General features: G+C 39.1%; 1 protein-coding gene across 6 annotated transcripts in view; it reads right to left on the bottom strand.

Annotated features, from left to right (window-relative positions):
* The window catches only part of adgrb1a (adhesion G protein-coupled receptor B1a), a 196,570-nt gene that overhangs the window by 18,308 nt on the left and 159,998 nt on the right, over nucleotides 1-18,264 (bottom strand). For 5 of the 6 annotated variants that reach the window (XM_088326219.1, XM_088326221.1, XM_088326224.1 and 2 more), the window contains one exon: nucleotides 11,097-11,195. The exons of the other annotated variant lie outside the window; for it this stretch is intronic. In XM_088326219.1, the coding sequence (XP_088182345.1) occupies nucleotides 11,097-11,195 (99 nt within the window). The remainder of the gene's footprint in view (nucleotides 1-11,096; nucleotides 11,196-18,264) is intronic. 6 annotated transcript variants of the gene reach the window in all.

The raw sequence follows: 18,264 nt of genomic DNA, 5'->3' as shown, positions 1-18,264 counted from the left end.
TAGGGTTGCGGGGGTGCTGGAGCCCATCCCAGCCATTTTCGGGCAGTGGGCAGGGAACACCCTGAACTGGTTGACGGCCAGTCGCAGGGCACACAGAGACAGACAACTCACCCATTTACACCTAAAGACAATTTCAACCGACCAATTAACCTGACATCCCTGTTTTTGTGAATGTGGGAGGGAACTGGAGTGCCCACAGTAAACCTACACAAGCATGGTGAGAACATGCAAACTCCACACAGGGAGGCTGCGACAGACTTGAACCCTAAACCTCCGCACTGTGGGGCTGCACGCTAACCACCCAGCCGCCGTGCTGACCATGTATTTATGGAAAAAAAATTGGAAAGGTGTCCAGGATCGGTCACTAAATGTTTGAAACCAGTGGGGCCCCCGACTCCCAACAGTTGCACACCACCCATTTCTTTACCTGTAAGTCGATAACGTTCCAGTTAAATATAAGGATATAACAGAGATGGTATGGTATTCTGCTTTCTCTATTCTCTAACATTTATGTCTGGATTTCTGGCCCCGTAAATACATCATGATAATGCCTTTTTGTACGACATCTGTACCACCAGTGGTCTAGTGGTAAGGTGTGGGCGCTCTCACTGCTAAACCTGGGTTTGAATCCCCGTTGCATTTAATGAATTGCGATTTGGTCAGCGATCGGTTGATTGGATTTTTACACAAATACGACAGTATATCGTAAAATCTCATGTGACAGACACCTATAAATACTGTATTATTTTACAATCTTCTCTACAGGTTTAAGGCGCACATTGGTTATAAGGCGCCCTTTGAATTTTCAGGCCAATTTGGGGTTTTTAGGTGCACCTTATCGTCCGGAAAATTTGGTAATTACCCAGATAAAAATAAAGCTCCCCTGTTAATGTGAAAAACATGTTTAGAGACTTCAACGGTATTTCCACAGGGCATGAGCACATCACAACACATTCTATGTAAGCACCATAAGCAAACCATACATCCAATATTCTCATATATGTTGATATTTACATATATTCCATGCATGTATGTTCACAATGGCTCAAACAAACTGTAAAAAAGGTCGTTTTTAAAGGAGAAGGTAAAGGAAAGGTGAGCGGGAAACTGGTTCAATCGGGTTGGTACACGATGTAAACAATCCCCCCCCCCCCCAAAAAAAAAGGCTAAAGCAGAAAAGGACAAGCAGGAAAAAGGCAGAGGTTGTCATTTATTCCTCCCCCATCCTAAGCTGTTTTTGTCTTTTTTACTGTAAAGTTCTAGTACCGTTTTTTTCTGTTTTAACATTGGACACATGCAATGTAGATTCTACAGGATCCAAGTTTGTTATTTTGACTCTTATTGCGCACAGTTCGTTGTTTTGACATTATCCTCGCTATTGGCCAATCATGTTGCTGTTCTATGATTTCCACACCTAAGAAAAGAATTACCAGTAATCTGCTGCCACCTACTGACATGGATGAATGTTAGTTACTGGTCTGATCACTGGGAAAAAGCAGGTGTACTAAATATTGGCATGCTTATTTGCAATGAGGAAATTTGGCAATTTCCCAGGTAGACTAGCCAAGGTTTCACGGCCCACTTGTGTGCCCCGGTACACTGTTTGAAGAACATTGCTTTTGTTTCTAAATGAAAAATTTAGATAAGAATAATTTGAAATTCAACCAAAATAAAAGCTACTTACACAATTGATAGCAGTACATATGGACATTTCGATGTTTAAAATACAGTGAGAATGAGACGTCACTGCATATGCAAATAGGGTTTAGGTTGTGCTAGAGTTCATTAATGCTCCTCCCTAAAAATGTACCCAAATTATTGAATGTGTAGAAAAAATAGACTAGCAAGATTTTATATTTGCACATTTCCATGTTTAAAATAGTGAGCGCAGGTCGGAGGGCCAAAAAAAGTCTTCATGCCGGAGTTTGATACACCCCTGCCTTACATATTTTAACTTGGCTTGCATGGAATATCCTAAATTCAGTTTAGGGCCTTTACAGCCTTCAATAAATGTGCTTGTATTAAGCTTGGGGGACACATGGTGAAAATAACTCTCACAGGGGCCAAATTAGTAGATCAAAGAGAGAGGAAGAAGGAAAGAAAAGAGAGGGACAAAAAGAGTGAGAGGGGTAGACATGGAATTAAAAGAGAAGGACAAAGAGAGAGGGGGATAGAAGTGCAAAGGAAAACAGAGTGAGTATGATAGAAAGACTACCAAAAGAGGTACAGAGAGAAATGCAGGCAGAAAGAGAAAAAAGGAGAGAGAAAAGGAAAGACAAAATAAAGAAACAAAGTAAAAAAGGAAAAAGTGAGAGAGAAAAAGGGAGATAGGGAATCAGAAAAAGAGAGAAAAAAGAGAGAGAGGCAGAGAGAGATAACAAAAGAAAGAGCAAAAGAGAGGTAAAGAAAGAAGAGATAAATATAAAAAGAAGGGGAAATAGAGAGAGGAACACCGCAAACAAAAACCCTGATCCGTCCCAGGGGCCCCATGTTTGACACGCCTGCTTTACAGCATTTAAGTTCCCATTAAGAAGTATAAAATCAGTGGCATGCACAGATGGACTCGAGATGGTGCTGCAGTTCATGCCCCTCTGCTTCTCTCTAAATATGCGATGCTTTATTTTTTTTATTTTACATATACTCTATTAATCACTTTACTGTGGTCAATCACCGCTGAAAATTTTAAGAAAATTTGGACAAGAATAACCACATTTTATGAACGTACTTGTTTTTCAAGTGGAAAAAGGGACACAAAAGGTCTCAGAGTTGGTTCCATTCTGTTGTAAACCTAATGTTTAAAATGTGGAAAGAATTCTGGTTGGATTATCAATTAAAATCAAATTTCTAAATTTGTGCATATTTAGTATTCAATTGACACAGTAATTACTGTACGTCGCGTTTTATTGTCATAGTTAAGCCAGGGGTGCGACTTATACTTCGAGTGCGACTTATACTTGAAATTATTAACACATCATTACCGGAGATATCATTTCACAGGTAATTTTCACACTAAACTGCAAGAGGGCGCTCTCGTCCTGTTTTGATCATTTTAACCTTGCTGTGTTGTACCGAAAACTGTCCCCCCACGTGAAATGCCACCCTAGCATACGTCACTCGCCCAAACATCACTAGAATGACTTTGTATCTCTTTTTAGGGGAGAACGTAATTGAACAGTAAAGCAGTCAATTTGCAGATGTATAAAAATCACTTTGGAGCAAGTTGAAAAGATTTATTCTGGCCAAATGACACCACCTTGCTCTTTGCTTTACTGTTCTTTTATATTCCCCCCAAAAATGAGATTTTTCAGTGACTGCGCTATAAACATGTGTGCGCTCCTGCTAAGGGGGACATTTTTCAGCATGAGATCGGTAATTTAGAAAACAACTGAACAAAATTGGCACCGAAAACAAAAATCAGATCCTGCAGATTACAGGTTGCAAATAGTGTAAAGCCTAAAGCGCAGGTAACGATGACTCTGACGTAAGCGACGTAAAACCGGAGAGAGAAGGCGCAATCCCTTGCCAGTAACAGAGAGGTTGAAAATGGTAAGAATGATAAATATGCTAGGTTATCTGAATAACTCTTAATATGTTACCGAACAAACTTATTCAGCCTGTTCAAACTTATTCTCCTTTATTTGAAATTGCCTCTCAAAATGAAATGTATATTTTCGGTATTGGATTTTATCAATTACATTTCCCCTAAAAATGTGACTTGTACTCCAGTACGACTTGCATAGGATCTACCTTCCTAATAATGCATGTTTGGGCTGGTGCGACTCATACATACATTTAAGCGTTTTCCTTATTTTCCCACTGAGCACTTGCTCGTGAAAATGTCAGATTGTTTAAATGCTGTGTTATCTGTAACGCTAAATAGAAATCCATTCTTCCAAAAGTCTTGTTAAAACTTTCCATAGGAAAAAAAGGACATTCACTGTCTTCTTGGTGAGGAGCAGTTTTCGAGTTCGCCTTTGGAGGCTATGTAGCCATTCTCCTCCCGTTTTTGGCTCATCAATGTTCCATGCCTCCTCTATTTGGGGATAATGGCTCTCGCTATGCCTCACTGGCATTCTAAAGCTTTACAAATTGCTTTGTAACACCATCCAGACTCACAGATGTCATTTACTTTTTTCTTTATCTGTTTTTAAACCTTTTTTTGCACATTGTACTTTAGTTACTTTGGTTAATATTATTGTTTATCCAGGCTAAAACGCACTTCTTCAGATGGCTTTTTTATTTTATCTTATTTGATCCATTCTTTCATTCATTATCTGCACTGCTTATTCTCGGTAGGGTCACGGGGGTGCTGGAGCCCATTCACACAGAGGGACAATTTAGGCCGGCCAATTAACCTGACATGCATGTTTTTGGAATGCGGGAGGAAACAGGAGTGCCCGGAGGAAACCCACGCAGACACGGGGAGAACATGCAAACGCCACACAGGAAAGTTTGATCTCATGACCTCAGAACTGTGCCGCACACGCGCTAACCACTGCGCGTCTGTGCTGCCCCCTTATTTGATCCAGTTGTACTTTATCATTGTTGTTATCTTTTATTGTTTTTATTCTCTATTTTTCACATTTTGTGTGTGATTTTTTTTGCTACTTTTTCCCTTTCTATTTCTTTGTTTTTTTGTATGTGTTTTTGCTGTCGGTTACCCTTCCCGAGGGATATGTCCTGGGTAGATAGATAGATTTTCTATTTTTTACTCATTGCTTCTATATTATTGTCTACTTTAAAGGATTGTTGTAAGGAGCTGTATAAATAAAGTACATTTACATTTTTGTCAACTCGAGTGATGATTTTTCATTGTTGATTGGATTAGTAAAGTGAAATGCAAATATTTGAGGGTTTTATATCCATCAAGGTAGATGCAATCTAATCACCATCAATTACTCTATATCTCCTAAACCGCTAGATGCCACTGTATGGTTTATTGCCACAAAACGAGTGCTACAAAGCACAAGGAAGAAAACAAACAACGGAAACTCAAAGTGACCAAATATGTGGTAATTTGAGTGGTTGCGCTAAATGGCAAATTATGCATGGAGACGTTTGTAACGTTTTGCTACTTTAGTTGTTGGCAACATATATTTATTCTCTTGCATGTGGAAAACGTAAATATAACAGGTGTGTCGCTCTAACAGGTGGTGTACACTAACCCTCAGACTAAGGTTCCGCGGCTTAACCCACTATAGGTACAAAATGTTACAGTGGAACTTTTAAAAAAATAAATGGAAAAAAAAGTTGGGGAAAGAAAAACAAAAATTAACACACAAGCAAACAACCGGTGTTAATTTAACAATCGTAAATAAAGACCATATATTCACTGATGTAGTGTTAAACGTTTATGCTTTAATTAACACTATTACTGAGTAACTCAAAAATAACAGTATCAGATTAACACTTAAAGAGTGAAATTGTAAAACAACTTTAGTGAACATATGGTCTGTCTTTATGAGTGTTGAATCAACACTGGTAATTTTACTGTGAAGAAAAGATAAAAAGGGGAAAGAAAGAACAAAACCCCAAATAAAAAGGCAATAAATTGAAAAGAAAAAGAAAATAAAAGGAAAAAAGACAACAAAAAGCAAGAAAGTTAAGTAGAAATAAATACAAGGGGAAAATAGATGTGGAAAAAAGGGAAAAAAGCAAGCAAAAAAATAGGAATAAAAGGTTTTTTTTTTGGGGTACCCGTAGGACAAGATGGCTGACAATCAAGCCAGCTCCCTTTAGGTGAGGCTCATGTTATGTAACGTAAATAAAAAATTCTCGACATACGAGTAATTAAATTTCTTTTTATATGATAGTTCATTCGTTTAGCTTATTATTCAAATATTGTATATTTATTTCATCAGTAGGAGGCGATATATAATAAAACACCCGTTTATGTGATAAAACATTCAATCTAATGATATTAGGCTGTTCTAATTCCAACATAACGATCAAAAACAGATTTTTCAATACCAACATTTTTGGGGATATTTTCTGAGAATCCGTTTAAAAATCACGATTTGAAAACATTCAATTTCCTTAAAAAAATAACCCTCCTTAGAAGAAGCAAAAGGCTAAGAATTTCATCATAATAGTTATTTTAAAAAAACAAAAACAAGATTTAACGTTTGAAATTCGAAAAAAGAATCAGATTTGGAGGTAACCTTCATAGATAGATCACCAATGTTAGCATTGGGAATGATAGGAAAGATAAAGTGGGAGAAGAAGTCTGAAGTTCCAGCACAGTAATTTCTGATCATGCACTTAAAAAAAAAAAAGCATAAAAAAATTCCAAAACTGCACATGCACACAACTGCACCCACAGACACACACAAGACATACAAAATATGTTCCTTTCAGAATATGTTCTTGTCTGTCACCATCCAATAAAACACACTGACATCCAATCATTTTTCACATCCCTTTGTATATATTAAAATAGGGCCCCTCTTCATTTTCTGGCAAATGTCATTCTTAACTTAAAAATGTACTTTAGGTTTGACAAGAAATTATGAATATGAGACAAAAGCTCCCTGGAATTGGTTTTAATGGACAGTTTACTGAATAGTGTCATTGATTTGAACCTAAGTGGACAAAATTAATGGAACACATTGTGTGAATAGCAGAGTCATTTTTTGTTGTTTTGTAGGAGTGAACTCAGTTAATTTTCCCTTATCTCCAAACTATAAACGACACTTGACAGTAGGCAGCACCTATTCTATTTTTAGGGGAAAAAAAATCTTCATACATAAGGCGCACCTGACTATAAGCCACATAGGCCCACGTGCACATTGGAAAGTTACACCGCAGCCATCTGCTTTTTGTGCTTTAACAATGCCTTCAAGAATGTGTTTTAGTAAGGGCCTGCTTTTGTTAACCCTGAACGTTTTTTGGGGGGCTTTTTTCCATTGTTCCAGTTCTTCCCGCTACAGTCACCAGCGCCTCACCATCTAATCATTGATGTGAATTTCACGTGCAGCAGCTCTGTCTCCTTCTTTATTGGCTTGAGAGCTTTTAACTTTAAAGATTATTCCAAATTTGAGAAAATTGTAAATGGTCGTATCATAAAAGTGTATATATATTTTTAACATCATGTGAAGAACACCAGCACCTGAGAAAGCCAATCACCGTGTTAATTAGTCAAAGAGCTCACGAGTGTTTTAAGTCAAGTTTTGGTTGTTTTTCTGGAGAACGGCTAGGTGTTGTATCGCAGAAGGATGCGATAATGATACAACAAAGGGCGTGCAACAATGAAACGCAGCCACAGTGACAAATGCTACGGGCCAGGAATAAACCAATTAACACGGCAGGCTTGCCGGCTGCTAAACAAAACGGTCAACGAAAGGCGGCCACAGCCTCTGAGGAATAACGCTTAGTAGGCCGTCCAAAAGCATGCAGTGAGCAGCCAGACTAACCAGGAGCCAAAAACGGCTACGGCGACAAACATGAACCCGGCCGGGAATAAACCAATGGACGCGGCAGGCTGGCCGATTGCTAACGAAGGGGAACCAGGAGCAAACAAAACTGGAAGACTTCAGAATCCCCGAAGCTAACGGAGAGATAGTTGGACAATATTATACCGACCGCGAAACGCGCTGCGAAATACGCAAATAAAAGCCTCAATCTCTGACCTAAAAGGAGCCAAAGGCATTAAGAAACGCACGCTATAACAGTAAGCATTTAAACTAACCAAAGACAACTTTTGGAGGTCGAAGCATGCAACTCGGACAAAACAGTCACAATCCCCCCAGCCACCCAAAATTCCAATTTCTCTAAACAGAAATGAGCTGTATGCGATCCCTGTTCACGACAACAGCGTCTGTTTTGAAGTTTCCTTATATGTTGTGTTAATGGGATTCGCCATCTCAGAGTGATTTGTTCCGTCAATGCCGTCGCAGCTCTTGAGACTAAATGTCTCGAGTCCCCCGACGCGTGAATGTTTTACAACATATCTGCATAATTGAGGGGAGGAAAACTACACGTTCTGTGCCTGTTTGAAAAAAAACAAAAATTGTTCTTTTCGATTACCTTTCAGTTGCGTCGTATGCTTACATTTGCATTTTCCAAGATGAGGGTCAGTTCATGCAAATTGTATTAATGTACAAATAAGAAATACAAATTACTTGTGTATTTCTTGGTATCACTGCTTTCACTCCTAATCTTTCTGCTCGCACGTCACTGGCAGCCATTGGAAAGAATGCATACTTTAGCCTAGTGCTTCTCAAACAGTGGGGGGAGCCCCCTTGGGGGAGCGCGAAGCTCCGGGAAAGGGGGGCGCAGGCGTGTGTGACCTCGTGGAACTTTATTCAATTAGCAACTTTTCAAAGAATCAAGTGCAATTGCACCTCCACTACACTAGGGAACGGTGACACTCTCATTGGAAGTGTTTTACATTTAACCTCCAAGCTGTGCATATAGCACATAGTATAAGCATAGAGTGTGAAGTGTAGATACGAAGTGGAGGGGACCCTCGAGTCACTCTATGAAAAAAATAACCCGGACTCTTCGTGATTTAGGGCTATACAAATAAAAATGACTTGACTTGACTTGACTTGACGATGGCAAGACTTCTTTGGGGGGCGTGAGAGGATTTCTTCTTCCGAGGGGGGACGTGACAGAAATTAATCGAGAAGCACTGGGTTAACCTCATCTTTGTATAAATCGCAGGGTTGAGGTTGCGTCTCGTAGTCCGAAAATGACGGTACATCTTTCCCTAACCTTTCTTCAAGTTCAATGCAAGAGAAGACAAGCCGAAGGATATCTACTTACTTGAGTCCATGTAGGAGAGTCAAATGTAAAAAATATCTTTAAAAAAACGTCAAAGTGAAGCCTCCATCGAGTATGTACAATCCGCAAAGTTGGCGCGGGTGGAAACAGACCACCGCTGTGAATTGGGCACTTGGAGACCGCAGTCCATGATTGTTCATGTTTGTGTACAGCTTTATATCTTAACAAAGTTTCATCCCCCCGATGGTCGTTAAGCGCGAGAAAAAGCTGTAAAAGAAAAATAAGCTTGGCTTGGGGAGGAAAATCACTCTTAACACGCCGCGTACGCGAAACAGAATAATCAATTAAGGAGTGGACCTCATGGTACTGGAATAAGTCCTGCAATAGTGGATGCTAATTATTCATTAGTAAAAGAAAAGAATCTTGCTGAGGAAAGTTAGATGGTTTTTGCATTTATAAGAAAAATTGAATTACATCTAACAGAGTAACAGGAAGCCTACTTTAAATATAGCTGTCAACCTCACCGAATGAGTCAAGCAAATATATCGTTATACCTGTTGACTGTTTATGTTGCAGGAAACAAAAGTAAAACCCAAATTTAGGGATAGGCATGTATATATACTACATATCGTATCTGTGCCAATACCAAATGTTTTTAAGGAATTAATACTGTTACGAGTTTTGGCTGCCTTGTAGTTGCTATTTAACGAGAAACCTTAAATTAGGATACATGGAAATTGCCACTAAATAAAAGCAATATTAAAGCAAAGATCTTTTACAGAAAGCTATATCTTTTAAAGTTTCAGTCATTTCTTCTATGAAAAGAAATCAAGTGTATATGTATAAAAGGAATCAGCGAGTGGTATCTGCCACAATCCTGCACTTTGGGGCCTGTTTCCTTGTCTTCGCTCTCTTTATTTCTCTGTCTCCCTCTCGCTTGCCCTTACCATATTTGGTCGCTCACTTCCCGGTTCTAATTTCCACCTCACAGCTGTTACTGCTTGTCTTGATTTTCCTTTGATTTTCCCTCCTATCACAACTCTCCCTTGGCTCTATGCTAGATCATGGTCTTTCTCGTCATGTACCAAGTACTTCTGTCTCAGCTCTTTGTTTATCTCGTGTACCAAACCTCCACAGCTCTTTCGGATGACGAGTACCGTCTAAATAACTTTAGGGCCTTAAAAACCTTAGGGCCTAAAGAACTTTAGGACCGACACCTTTGCTGCTTGTTTTTTTGGATCACTGGACCTTCATCTGCCGTTTGGATTACAATTATTGCTTCTGATGTTCTTTATACTGTTTCCTCTCAGCCTGACTCTCCATGATCTGAATTCTGCCCGAATAAGGCACCACCGTTGATTGCACTAATCTGTGTTTCTGCATTGTGCTTCTGCACCAATCAAAGAGGGTCACTGACAGTATTGGTATGGATGACTAATCAAGATTGGGTCTGGAAAAATTGAGTATTGGACATCCATCTCACAAATAACAGACTGGCAAAAAGCAAAGTTTTAATTTTAACATCTAAATTTGCATCGAGCAGCAAACGTGGACACTAAATGAAGAAGACCCTCAGAAAAACAAGAGCTTTGTCAAAAGGCTAGACTAAAAAAACCTTCCAGAGAAATAAAATACAAGTGTGGTGGTTCCTATTCATCATAACCTTAAAGGTGCCGTCTAGAATTTCAAAATGTTCTACTCGCTGACGCCATCTTCTGGCTTGAGTCTTCAATGCAGCATTTATGGCCTGTCCAAATACGTGCATTTCTTATACACGATATAAACTCTTATTTGTTCGTCTTTTGGGGGATTCATAATACACAAAAATCAGAGAGGACGAGCATGAAATCAATATCCTCACCCCCTCTTCCCATTCCCTCTTTCTATTATGTTGCGCATCCCAAACAGCGTTGCTAAAAGTAAGATACGGACAGATAGGCTCGTAGAGTCAGCTGGACAATGTTAACATTCTTAATAAAGAAAATATCCTACTTTCACCTTTCTGAGGACCACTCAAGCAACCCATCCCACCTTCCATGGCAAATTCCAAGCAAAACAATGAAGTCTGCTGAATCTTAATGTTTTCACAGCCGTGTTCCATTTCTTTAGTTCACATGTTAAGGTTGTTGTTTTTGGCCTCAGACACAAAATGCTGGGTGATAAAATCTTAAAGTTGGTGCCTGTCTCATATACATGTTTTTTGTCAAACCACGTAAAATTTTCAGGAACAGAAATCAATTAAATTGTATTTTACAATGCCGAAACAGTCAATCGGCCATCTAGTTGTTCTCTACAGTCGGATAATGAAAACAAAACCAATCACGTGAGTGGAGGAGAACAAAGTTGAGAAGAAAGAAATTAGCGGGACTAACATGGCGTTACTGGTAGCTGTGGTGGAAAGGTCAGGCGACGAGATAACTCCGCACTTGGCACATTTGAGCGTCATATTGTACAGTGGCACTGTCATCTGACTGCAAAGTCAAATTAACACGCTGTAACAACAACACAAACAGATACAAATGCACCTATACACAGATCCATACAAATGTACGCACAAGCACACCAAAAACAAAAGAGACACGCTAGCAGTGAGTCACGGTGGTCTCGCACAATCTCTCTCTCAGGGTTGGGTGCCAGCTCAAGAATCTGTTCATGTGTTGCTAGCTTTTGCTGTTGAGACTGCCTTCACGCATTTTATTCAAAATCATTTTTAAAAATGTTAGCCAAAGCCAAGATTCTCAAACTCAATTTAATTGGGGGCCACCGGAACTAGGGTCTGGGGAGTTTGGGCTAAATGGTGTTTTACACATCAAAAGCTCGGATTAAACTACCCACTGTTCTCAAATATATTGAACATTTTCTAACCAAAATAAAACAAAAAAAAAACATTAAGATTGATCACTGAGTCAGTGATAAATTAATTTACAATTTAAGTTGGCTGCGCTTACACTAAAATGTTCAAATTAAGACGGGGGCCTCAAACTATCAGCCCGAGGTCTGCGAATGGCCCCCGGGCTACAAGTTTGAACCCTTTGGCCAAAGGAGTTTGACCTGCTACTCGTTCAATGAAATGTGTCACTGCATCATAGTTATAATTTTATGGGTTTTTTCTTTCTTTCTTATAGTTTTTCATTCATTTAAATCATCATATTAGTCTTTCATTGGTAATTATGACTCTTTATGGTTATCTAAACATTTGAAGGTACTTATTTACTTCTTGTATTATTCACCTAGTCGCAACAATATATCAATTTATCAATTAATATAGTCAGTATTTAGTGTCTACATTGTTCTGATTTGTTCTGATCTATGGTTTTCTGCTCTACTGTTGGGAAGAAAGCCAAAATCTTTTCCAACCACCTGCAGAATTCGGTATGGAAGGAGGGGTGTGAGGCTGGTGCCTCTGGAATTTTCCACTAACTTCTTTGTTCCACCCTTTTGGTATACACAGTTAACCCTTGTTTATAAAACCTGCAATACGCAAAATTTTTGAAGTTGAAACTTTTACTTTTTATCATACAATTAAATACTCATTGGCGGCTAGGCAGCTGGATGGTTAGTGCGCAGCCCCACGATGCCGAGGTTCAGGGTTCAATCCAGCTACCGCAGCCTCCTCGTGTGGAGTTTGCATTTTCTACCCGTGCCTGCGTGGGTCTCCTCCCACATTCCCCCCAAAAAACATACATCTCAAGTTAATTGACCAGTTCGAATAGCGAGTGAGTTGTCTGTCTCTGTGTGCCCTGCGACTGGCTGACAACCAGTTCAGGGTGTCCCCTGCCCACTGCCCGAAGATGGCTGGGAGGGGTTCAGCAACCCCCTGACCCTACTAAGGATAAGCGACGCAGATAATCGATGGATTGATAAATACTCAATTATACATTTAATTGAAATAAACGCTTCTTACAGCCCCGAGCATTCATTTAACAAAAAAACTACTGTATACTATACCTGTAAAGTGTACAGGTTAGTGTAAAGTTTAGAGAGTAAACATTTCTTTGTTTTACCAATACCTACTCTTTCAGCGACTATTTAGCCAATCAAAAAGCAGAACACCCATAATAAAAAATTCAGCAAGACCATGGTGAGCCAAAAAATGTGAACTACGTGATAGCAGGGGATTACGGTAAATTATTTTTCAGCCATTTTGAAAGCTAACTTGGAAAACCATCGCAGCCTTGTTCTTGTACCCACAAATCCAGATTATATGATGTTTCATTTGTTTTTATTGTAACAAAAAAGACTCTCTCCAGTGTTTGTTTTCTTCAATAATAAGCTTCTATTTCTAACACTACATAAGAAGCCTTAAATCAGCGTTGTTATACATACGGCCTGCGGGCCAAATACTTTGGATGATTTTATCTGGCCCCCCACAAAGTCTAGGTCAGGGGTTGGGAACCTATGGCTCACGAGCCATATTTGGCTCTTTCCACAAGTACATGGCCCAATAAAAATGTTATATTTGTGCAAACTCTTCCATAGCTGTCATATTATATTAAGCTTTAGGTCAGGTAAGGTGTATTCATCCTTGATTGTTCGGTCCAGTATGTAAAGGGCTCAGTTTTAGCTACAGGTGGCAGTCAAGATGTCACACCAACAGACCTTGTTTTTTCTGTACAACGCTAAAGAATCCTTTATATGGAAGCTTATTAAATAATGCATGTTTACTGTTGAGACAATTGATGATAAAACCCACACAACAAACTAATTACCCACAAACACTACATTGGGTGAGTGGTAGGAGTGGGCGGAGCTATGCAACAAAACAGACCCCATTCTCTTTCACACATCCATAAACTTTTCATTAGCAGTTTGTTGTGACATCTGTAAGACCCAATCACACAATCGGACCAGCTAAAGCCCATCTTCGTCAAGGCAGCAGAGGATAAAAACAGCACGGACCAGCCATTCAGCTCGTAATGGTTAGTTGACGCTAATCCACGTAATTTCAAGTTTGCCTAAAATAAATTGCATACTTCATTAAATCTTTGATTGTTTCCAGTCCTTGTTCTCCTAAACCGACATGCCTCTTCGTCCATCCACCATGCCAAATTTTCACACCACAGCCCTCTTGAGGTACGGACTGGAGCTCAGCCCATTACTACACTCCTTTTGTATCCTCTTTTGTAAGATTCCCTATATCATTGTTATTTTAACTTAGCAAGTCTCCAGCCTTTTCCAATCTGGGTCTTGGCAAAAGTGGCTCTTCCAAAATACCTAACAACATACTTACAAAAAAACTCTGCTTGTATTCTGTGTAGCACTATTTAGTTATTCTATATAACATGCTACAGTGGGCATTTGCACGTCACACTGGGTATTTGTATATTGTATTCTTTTTGCTTTATTATTGTATTGTTCTCAGCTCAGGGATGCTGCTGGAAATGTGAATTTCCCTTCGGGGATGAATAAAGTATCTGTCTATCTATCTATCTATCTATCTATCTATCTATCTATCTGAACCTTGTTTCGAAATCACAATAGGAGGTCAAATTGAGCCCAAATGATCTTAGGTTACCAGGGGTGGGAGTTTGGCAACATTTTTTCCTAAATTTCGTCACACAGAGAAATAAAATGCTCTTAAAAATTAGCTTTTGTCTGGGGAGCGGGTTTGTCGGTTTTGCTGAATTTCTGTCTTAAAATACATGGTAAGAAATCTCTCAAAAAATAAACGTAGATTATATTTTGCTATTAAAACTCTGGGTCACAGAGGTTAACACCCCTCTGCTCTAGGTCAATTATTTGAAGTTTAAAAAAAATATGCAAAGCAAATCCTCTCTCCGGCCATTAAAGAACAGTGTTTGTATTGTGTTTTGGGTTGGTTCAGGTGTAAAACTGCATCCAATTAGCTCTTAAATCAACCAGTTAACACATTCAATGCCATATATGAAAACCAGTTTTCCCCATTGTTTGTGAATAATTTGTGTGTTGTGTGTAAAAAAGATCCCTTGCCATTCGTGATTATAATCTGACACCCCTTGCCTTAAATTATTAAAAATGGCTTGTGATGATTTCACACTTGCCTGCATAGGGAGACATGGTGATAATGAAAATCAACAATAGACTATAAAGTGGACCTATTATGGAAAACTATCATTTTAATTGCTTGTGTACAAATAGTTTGATCTCTAAAACCCCTGCCAACTTGACCAACAAAATATTTTACGAGCCGCCTCTTTATGAAAATTTCTCCCTGAGCAAGCCACTCTGGTGCCTTACTGCGGTTCATATACTATAAATGTTACGAGTTACATCGTGATCAACCCACGCCAAGTTTTTTCTCTAATGACTTGGCTGGGAGAGCGATAGAGGACGACCGTTAAGCGATCGTGGCAAGAAAGTATCTGTAGCATCGCCGTTTCAAATTTGCTCTCATGGAAACAGAAGCTGTACTTAGCATCTGCACAGCAAACAGATGTCGGCAAGGTGTTTGTACCGTACACTGGAGTTTGACCCAGCGAGCAAGAGTACGAGATCCACGAATGAGACCTGAATATTCATTTTAAATGTTTTGAGTACCATCCATTTCCGGTAGAGAAGTGCGAGACAATTTGGAGCATTTTGACTCATTTTTCCAGGCCTATGTAAAATTGTATGTAAAGGCTATATAAACATATACACTGTAAATAAAAGTTTGGAATCATCAGTTTGTAAGTAATCTGTAATCTGCTGAAAACAATTGTTTGGGTTCAACCAAATCCCACACTTTGGAGTTCAATTAAGAGAAAATACAGAAATTGGCAGATTTTTTTTTTGCTTACTTCCACTACAGTGACGTAACTTGTCACCCGTCATCATGGAAAATGTACAATTAAATTACATATTTTTTCAAATGTATATATTTATATATTCATTCAGTGTTAAATTGTATTCTTATTATAAATATTATTAATACTATTAATATGTAACTGTGCTTATGGTTAGCAGATACAGAGTGAGGCACGCAATTCTCTTGCCTCATGGGAGAGGGCAATAGTGAGACCAAGTATTTTGATTTGGTAAACAGCCCCCCCAAAAAAATTGTGATAATACTAGCAAGCTAACAGCAAGTATAGCCATCCAGTATTTTTTATCTCATTGCATAGACTTTGGATCATAATGGAGGACTACCTATTGATGCTTTTATTCAAAAGGGGCAGCACACAAACTGCTTTTATATGTTAAGGCAAGAATACAAAATGTTTATTTCCATGTAGTTTATATGTCACTGTATTGCGCTGCCAGGTAAATGATGAATCATATGTTGGGTTATTAGTGTGAAGAGGGCGGAATTTTGTTCTTTTTATTTGTAATATTATTTTTGAAATACAACATGCCATGCCCAGGAATCGAAAAGGAAATATCTTAATGTTTGAACAGAAAGGAAAAATGGATATGATGTGTCACAACAACAATTTCTCAAGATTGCACAAGCCTAAAAATATGAAGTATTCACAGTTCGGTGTATACGTTTTCTTCTATTTCTTGTATTATGCGGCTATTTTTGATCAGTTTAAGGGGATTGACTTCAATGTGAGTATTTATGGTAACTCATAAAATGGTAATTTTAACTTTATGAGTGATTTCTATTGTTGGATGTCAGTAATCTGGGGAGGGGATTAGTTACTTTCTAATTAACTAACAGAAACCTATCACACTTTTTAGTTACGTTCCCAAATCTGCTCAGAAAACAAAAATGTCATTGCACGGTTGACGTAACAACTACTGCCTTAATCCGAACATTTACTAATAAATTGTTAGACAATCAGAATCCGTAAAAGTTAGCTCGGAACATTTGCAAAGCCTTAGTTATTGTATTAGTGCAAATTAACTGTTTAGACAAAACATAATTCTACAAATTTTCACTCACCGCCCCCTTGAGGACACAGACCAAAATTTCCAATCACCAAAGTGATGGAATTTAAATTTGTAGCCTGTGGAAGGCGTAATTAAATAACACATCATGGAATAAATTGAATTTCAACTGAAAGGGCAATACACCTGCTAAATGTCTGCCCCCCGGCAGTAATATTAAAATGCAATCAAAATGAAATTTTGTATGCAAAGAAATAAAAAAATAAAATGTGTTTGACTGTTAAACGGTAAAAACAAAGTACATGGAAAATTGAAGTTAAACGGGTAAACATTTGGGAAATTGACTGACCGATCCTAATTAAAAGGCATGTATCACATTTTTGATTGAATAGTAAGATAAAAAATTACTACTAAAAAGAGATGAGATGCCCGCTGTCAGTTTTGTATTATTTTCTCAGGTCAAATGAATTTGTTGTTAGTTGCAGATGACAATGAAGCATGTCTCTGAGGGAGAATGGGCCTTAAATGAAATGGTCCTGCGTACTTAATTTTATGCAGAGGTAATTAACATAATTAAACATGCTTCTAATTTGAACCTTAATTAACACATCACAAAAGGTGAATCAACTCGAAAATGTATTTCCGTTCTGCACAAATAAGTGACACGTGGACACACCTGCAGTGGGGACTGGTCGGTTTGTAGTCTTCATTTAATATTTGCAACACCTCGCTTTTTCGCGCTTTGTACTTTACTTGTGGAAAACTCAGCTTCATTGAATACGATTCCTGATCCAGGCTGTCGACAATGTACTATCGAGCCCATTCAACTTGTTCAGCTGGGGGGTTGTGCAGTCACCAGCCTGCACCCCCTGCGCAAGGAGGGGGATCCAGGAGCATCATTTTAGCAGCTGTGCAAAGACCCAGGACAAGGGGCGCTAAAGTTGGCGCCATGACCAAGTCCTGAAGGCAATACTGAACAACTTTGGCAGTAGGTTTGGCCAATGCAAAAGGCTCCACCCAAAGAAGAACTTGATCGCCTTCTTCCAGGGCGGGGAGAAGCCACCATCAGCTGCCAGAGCTACTTCACAGGTCTTGCTAGCAACAGCAAAAGGCTGGGAAATGAAAGTTAACCTGGGGAAGAAACTGAAATTCCCAGAAACAATTGCTACCACAACAATGTGGTCTGATTTCTTGCTTATCTCTGAAGCCAAGCAGATTCACTGTGCCACGAGAGGACCGTAAGGAGGAGCCCAGTGAGAGAAATACAACAGAATATGCTGAGTCAGTGGAGGAGCAATGGTTGGAAAGCACGCTCTGAGCCTATAGAGGTGAGATGCAGAGGGTTCACTGTCCAGTCTTTCTGCAGGGCTTACAACATCTTGTGCATCACAGGGGCCAACAAGCGAAGGGGCATTAAAGAGGTCACAGAAGCAACAGAGGTTGCCTCAAGGTGACTATGGTTAAGTAGAGTTGAATAAAGGGTGAGGTAGCGCTGCCAAAACAAAAGTTGGGGTCAGAACAACCCCAGCTCAGTTGCCTGGGTGAGAGTTTATATTGTTTGAAAGACCCAAACACTCTATGACCCTAGGTAACATCACTAATGATATCTCCAGGTTGCATCAGTCATTGTATGTTAAAAGTGTGGCCACGGTGCATGGCAGGTTAAAACGTATTCATGAAAAATATATCAAAAATCTAAAGTCGCCTCATTTGCATATAAAGATAGCTGCCGCCAGGGAAAGAGGCTCT

The sequence above is a fragment of the Urocampus carinirostris genome, chromosome 2 (assembly GCF_059441175.1).
Source record: "Urocampus carinirostris isolate Australia breed hairy pipefish chromosome 2, RoL_Ucar_1.0, whole genome shotgun sequence".
In the NCBI taxonomy this organism is placed as follows: domain Eukaryota; kingdom Metazoa; phylum Chordata; class Actinopteri; order Syngnathiformes; family Syngnathidae; genus Urocampus; species Urocampus carinirostris.
Note: the sequence above shows the minus strand (reverse complement) of the source record. Positions and strands in the feature narration are given on the sequence as shown.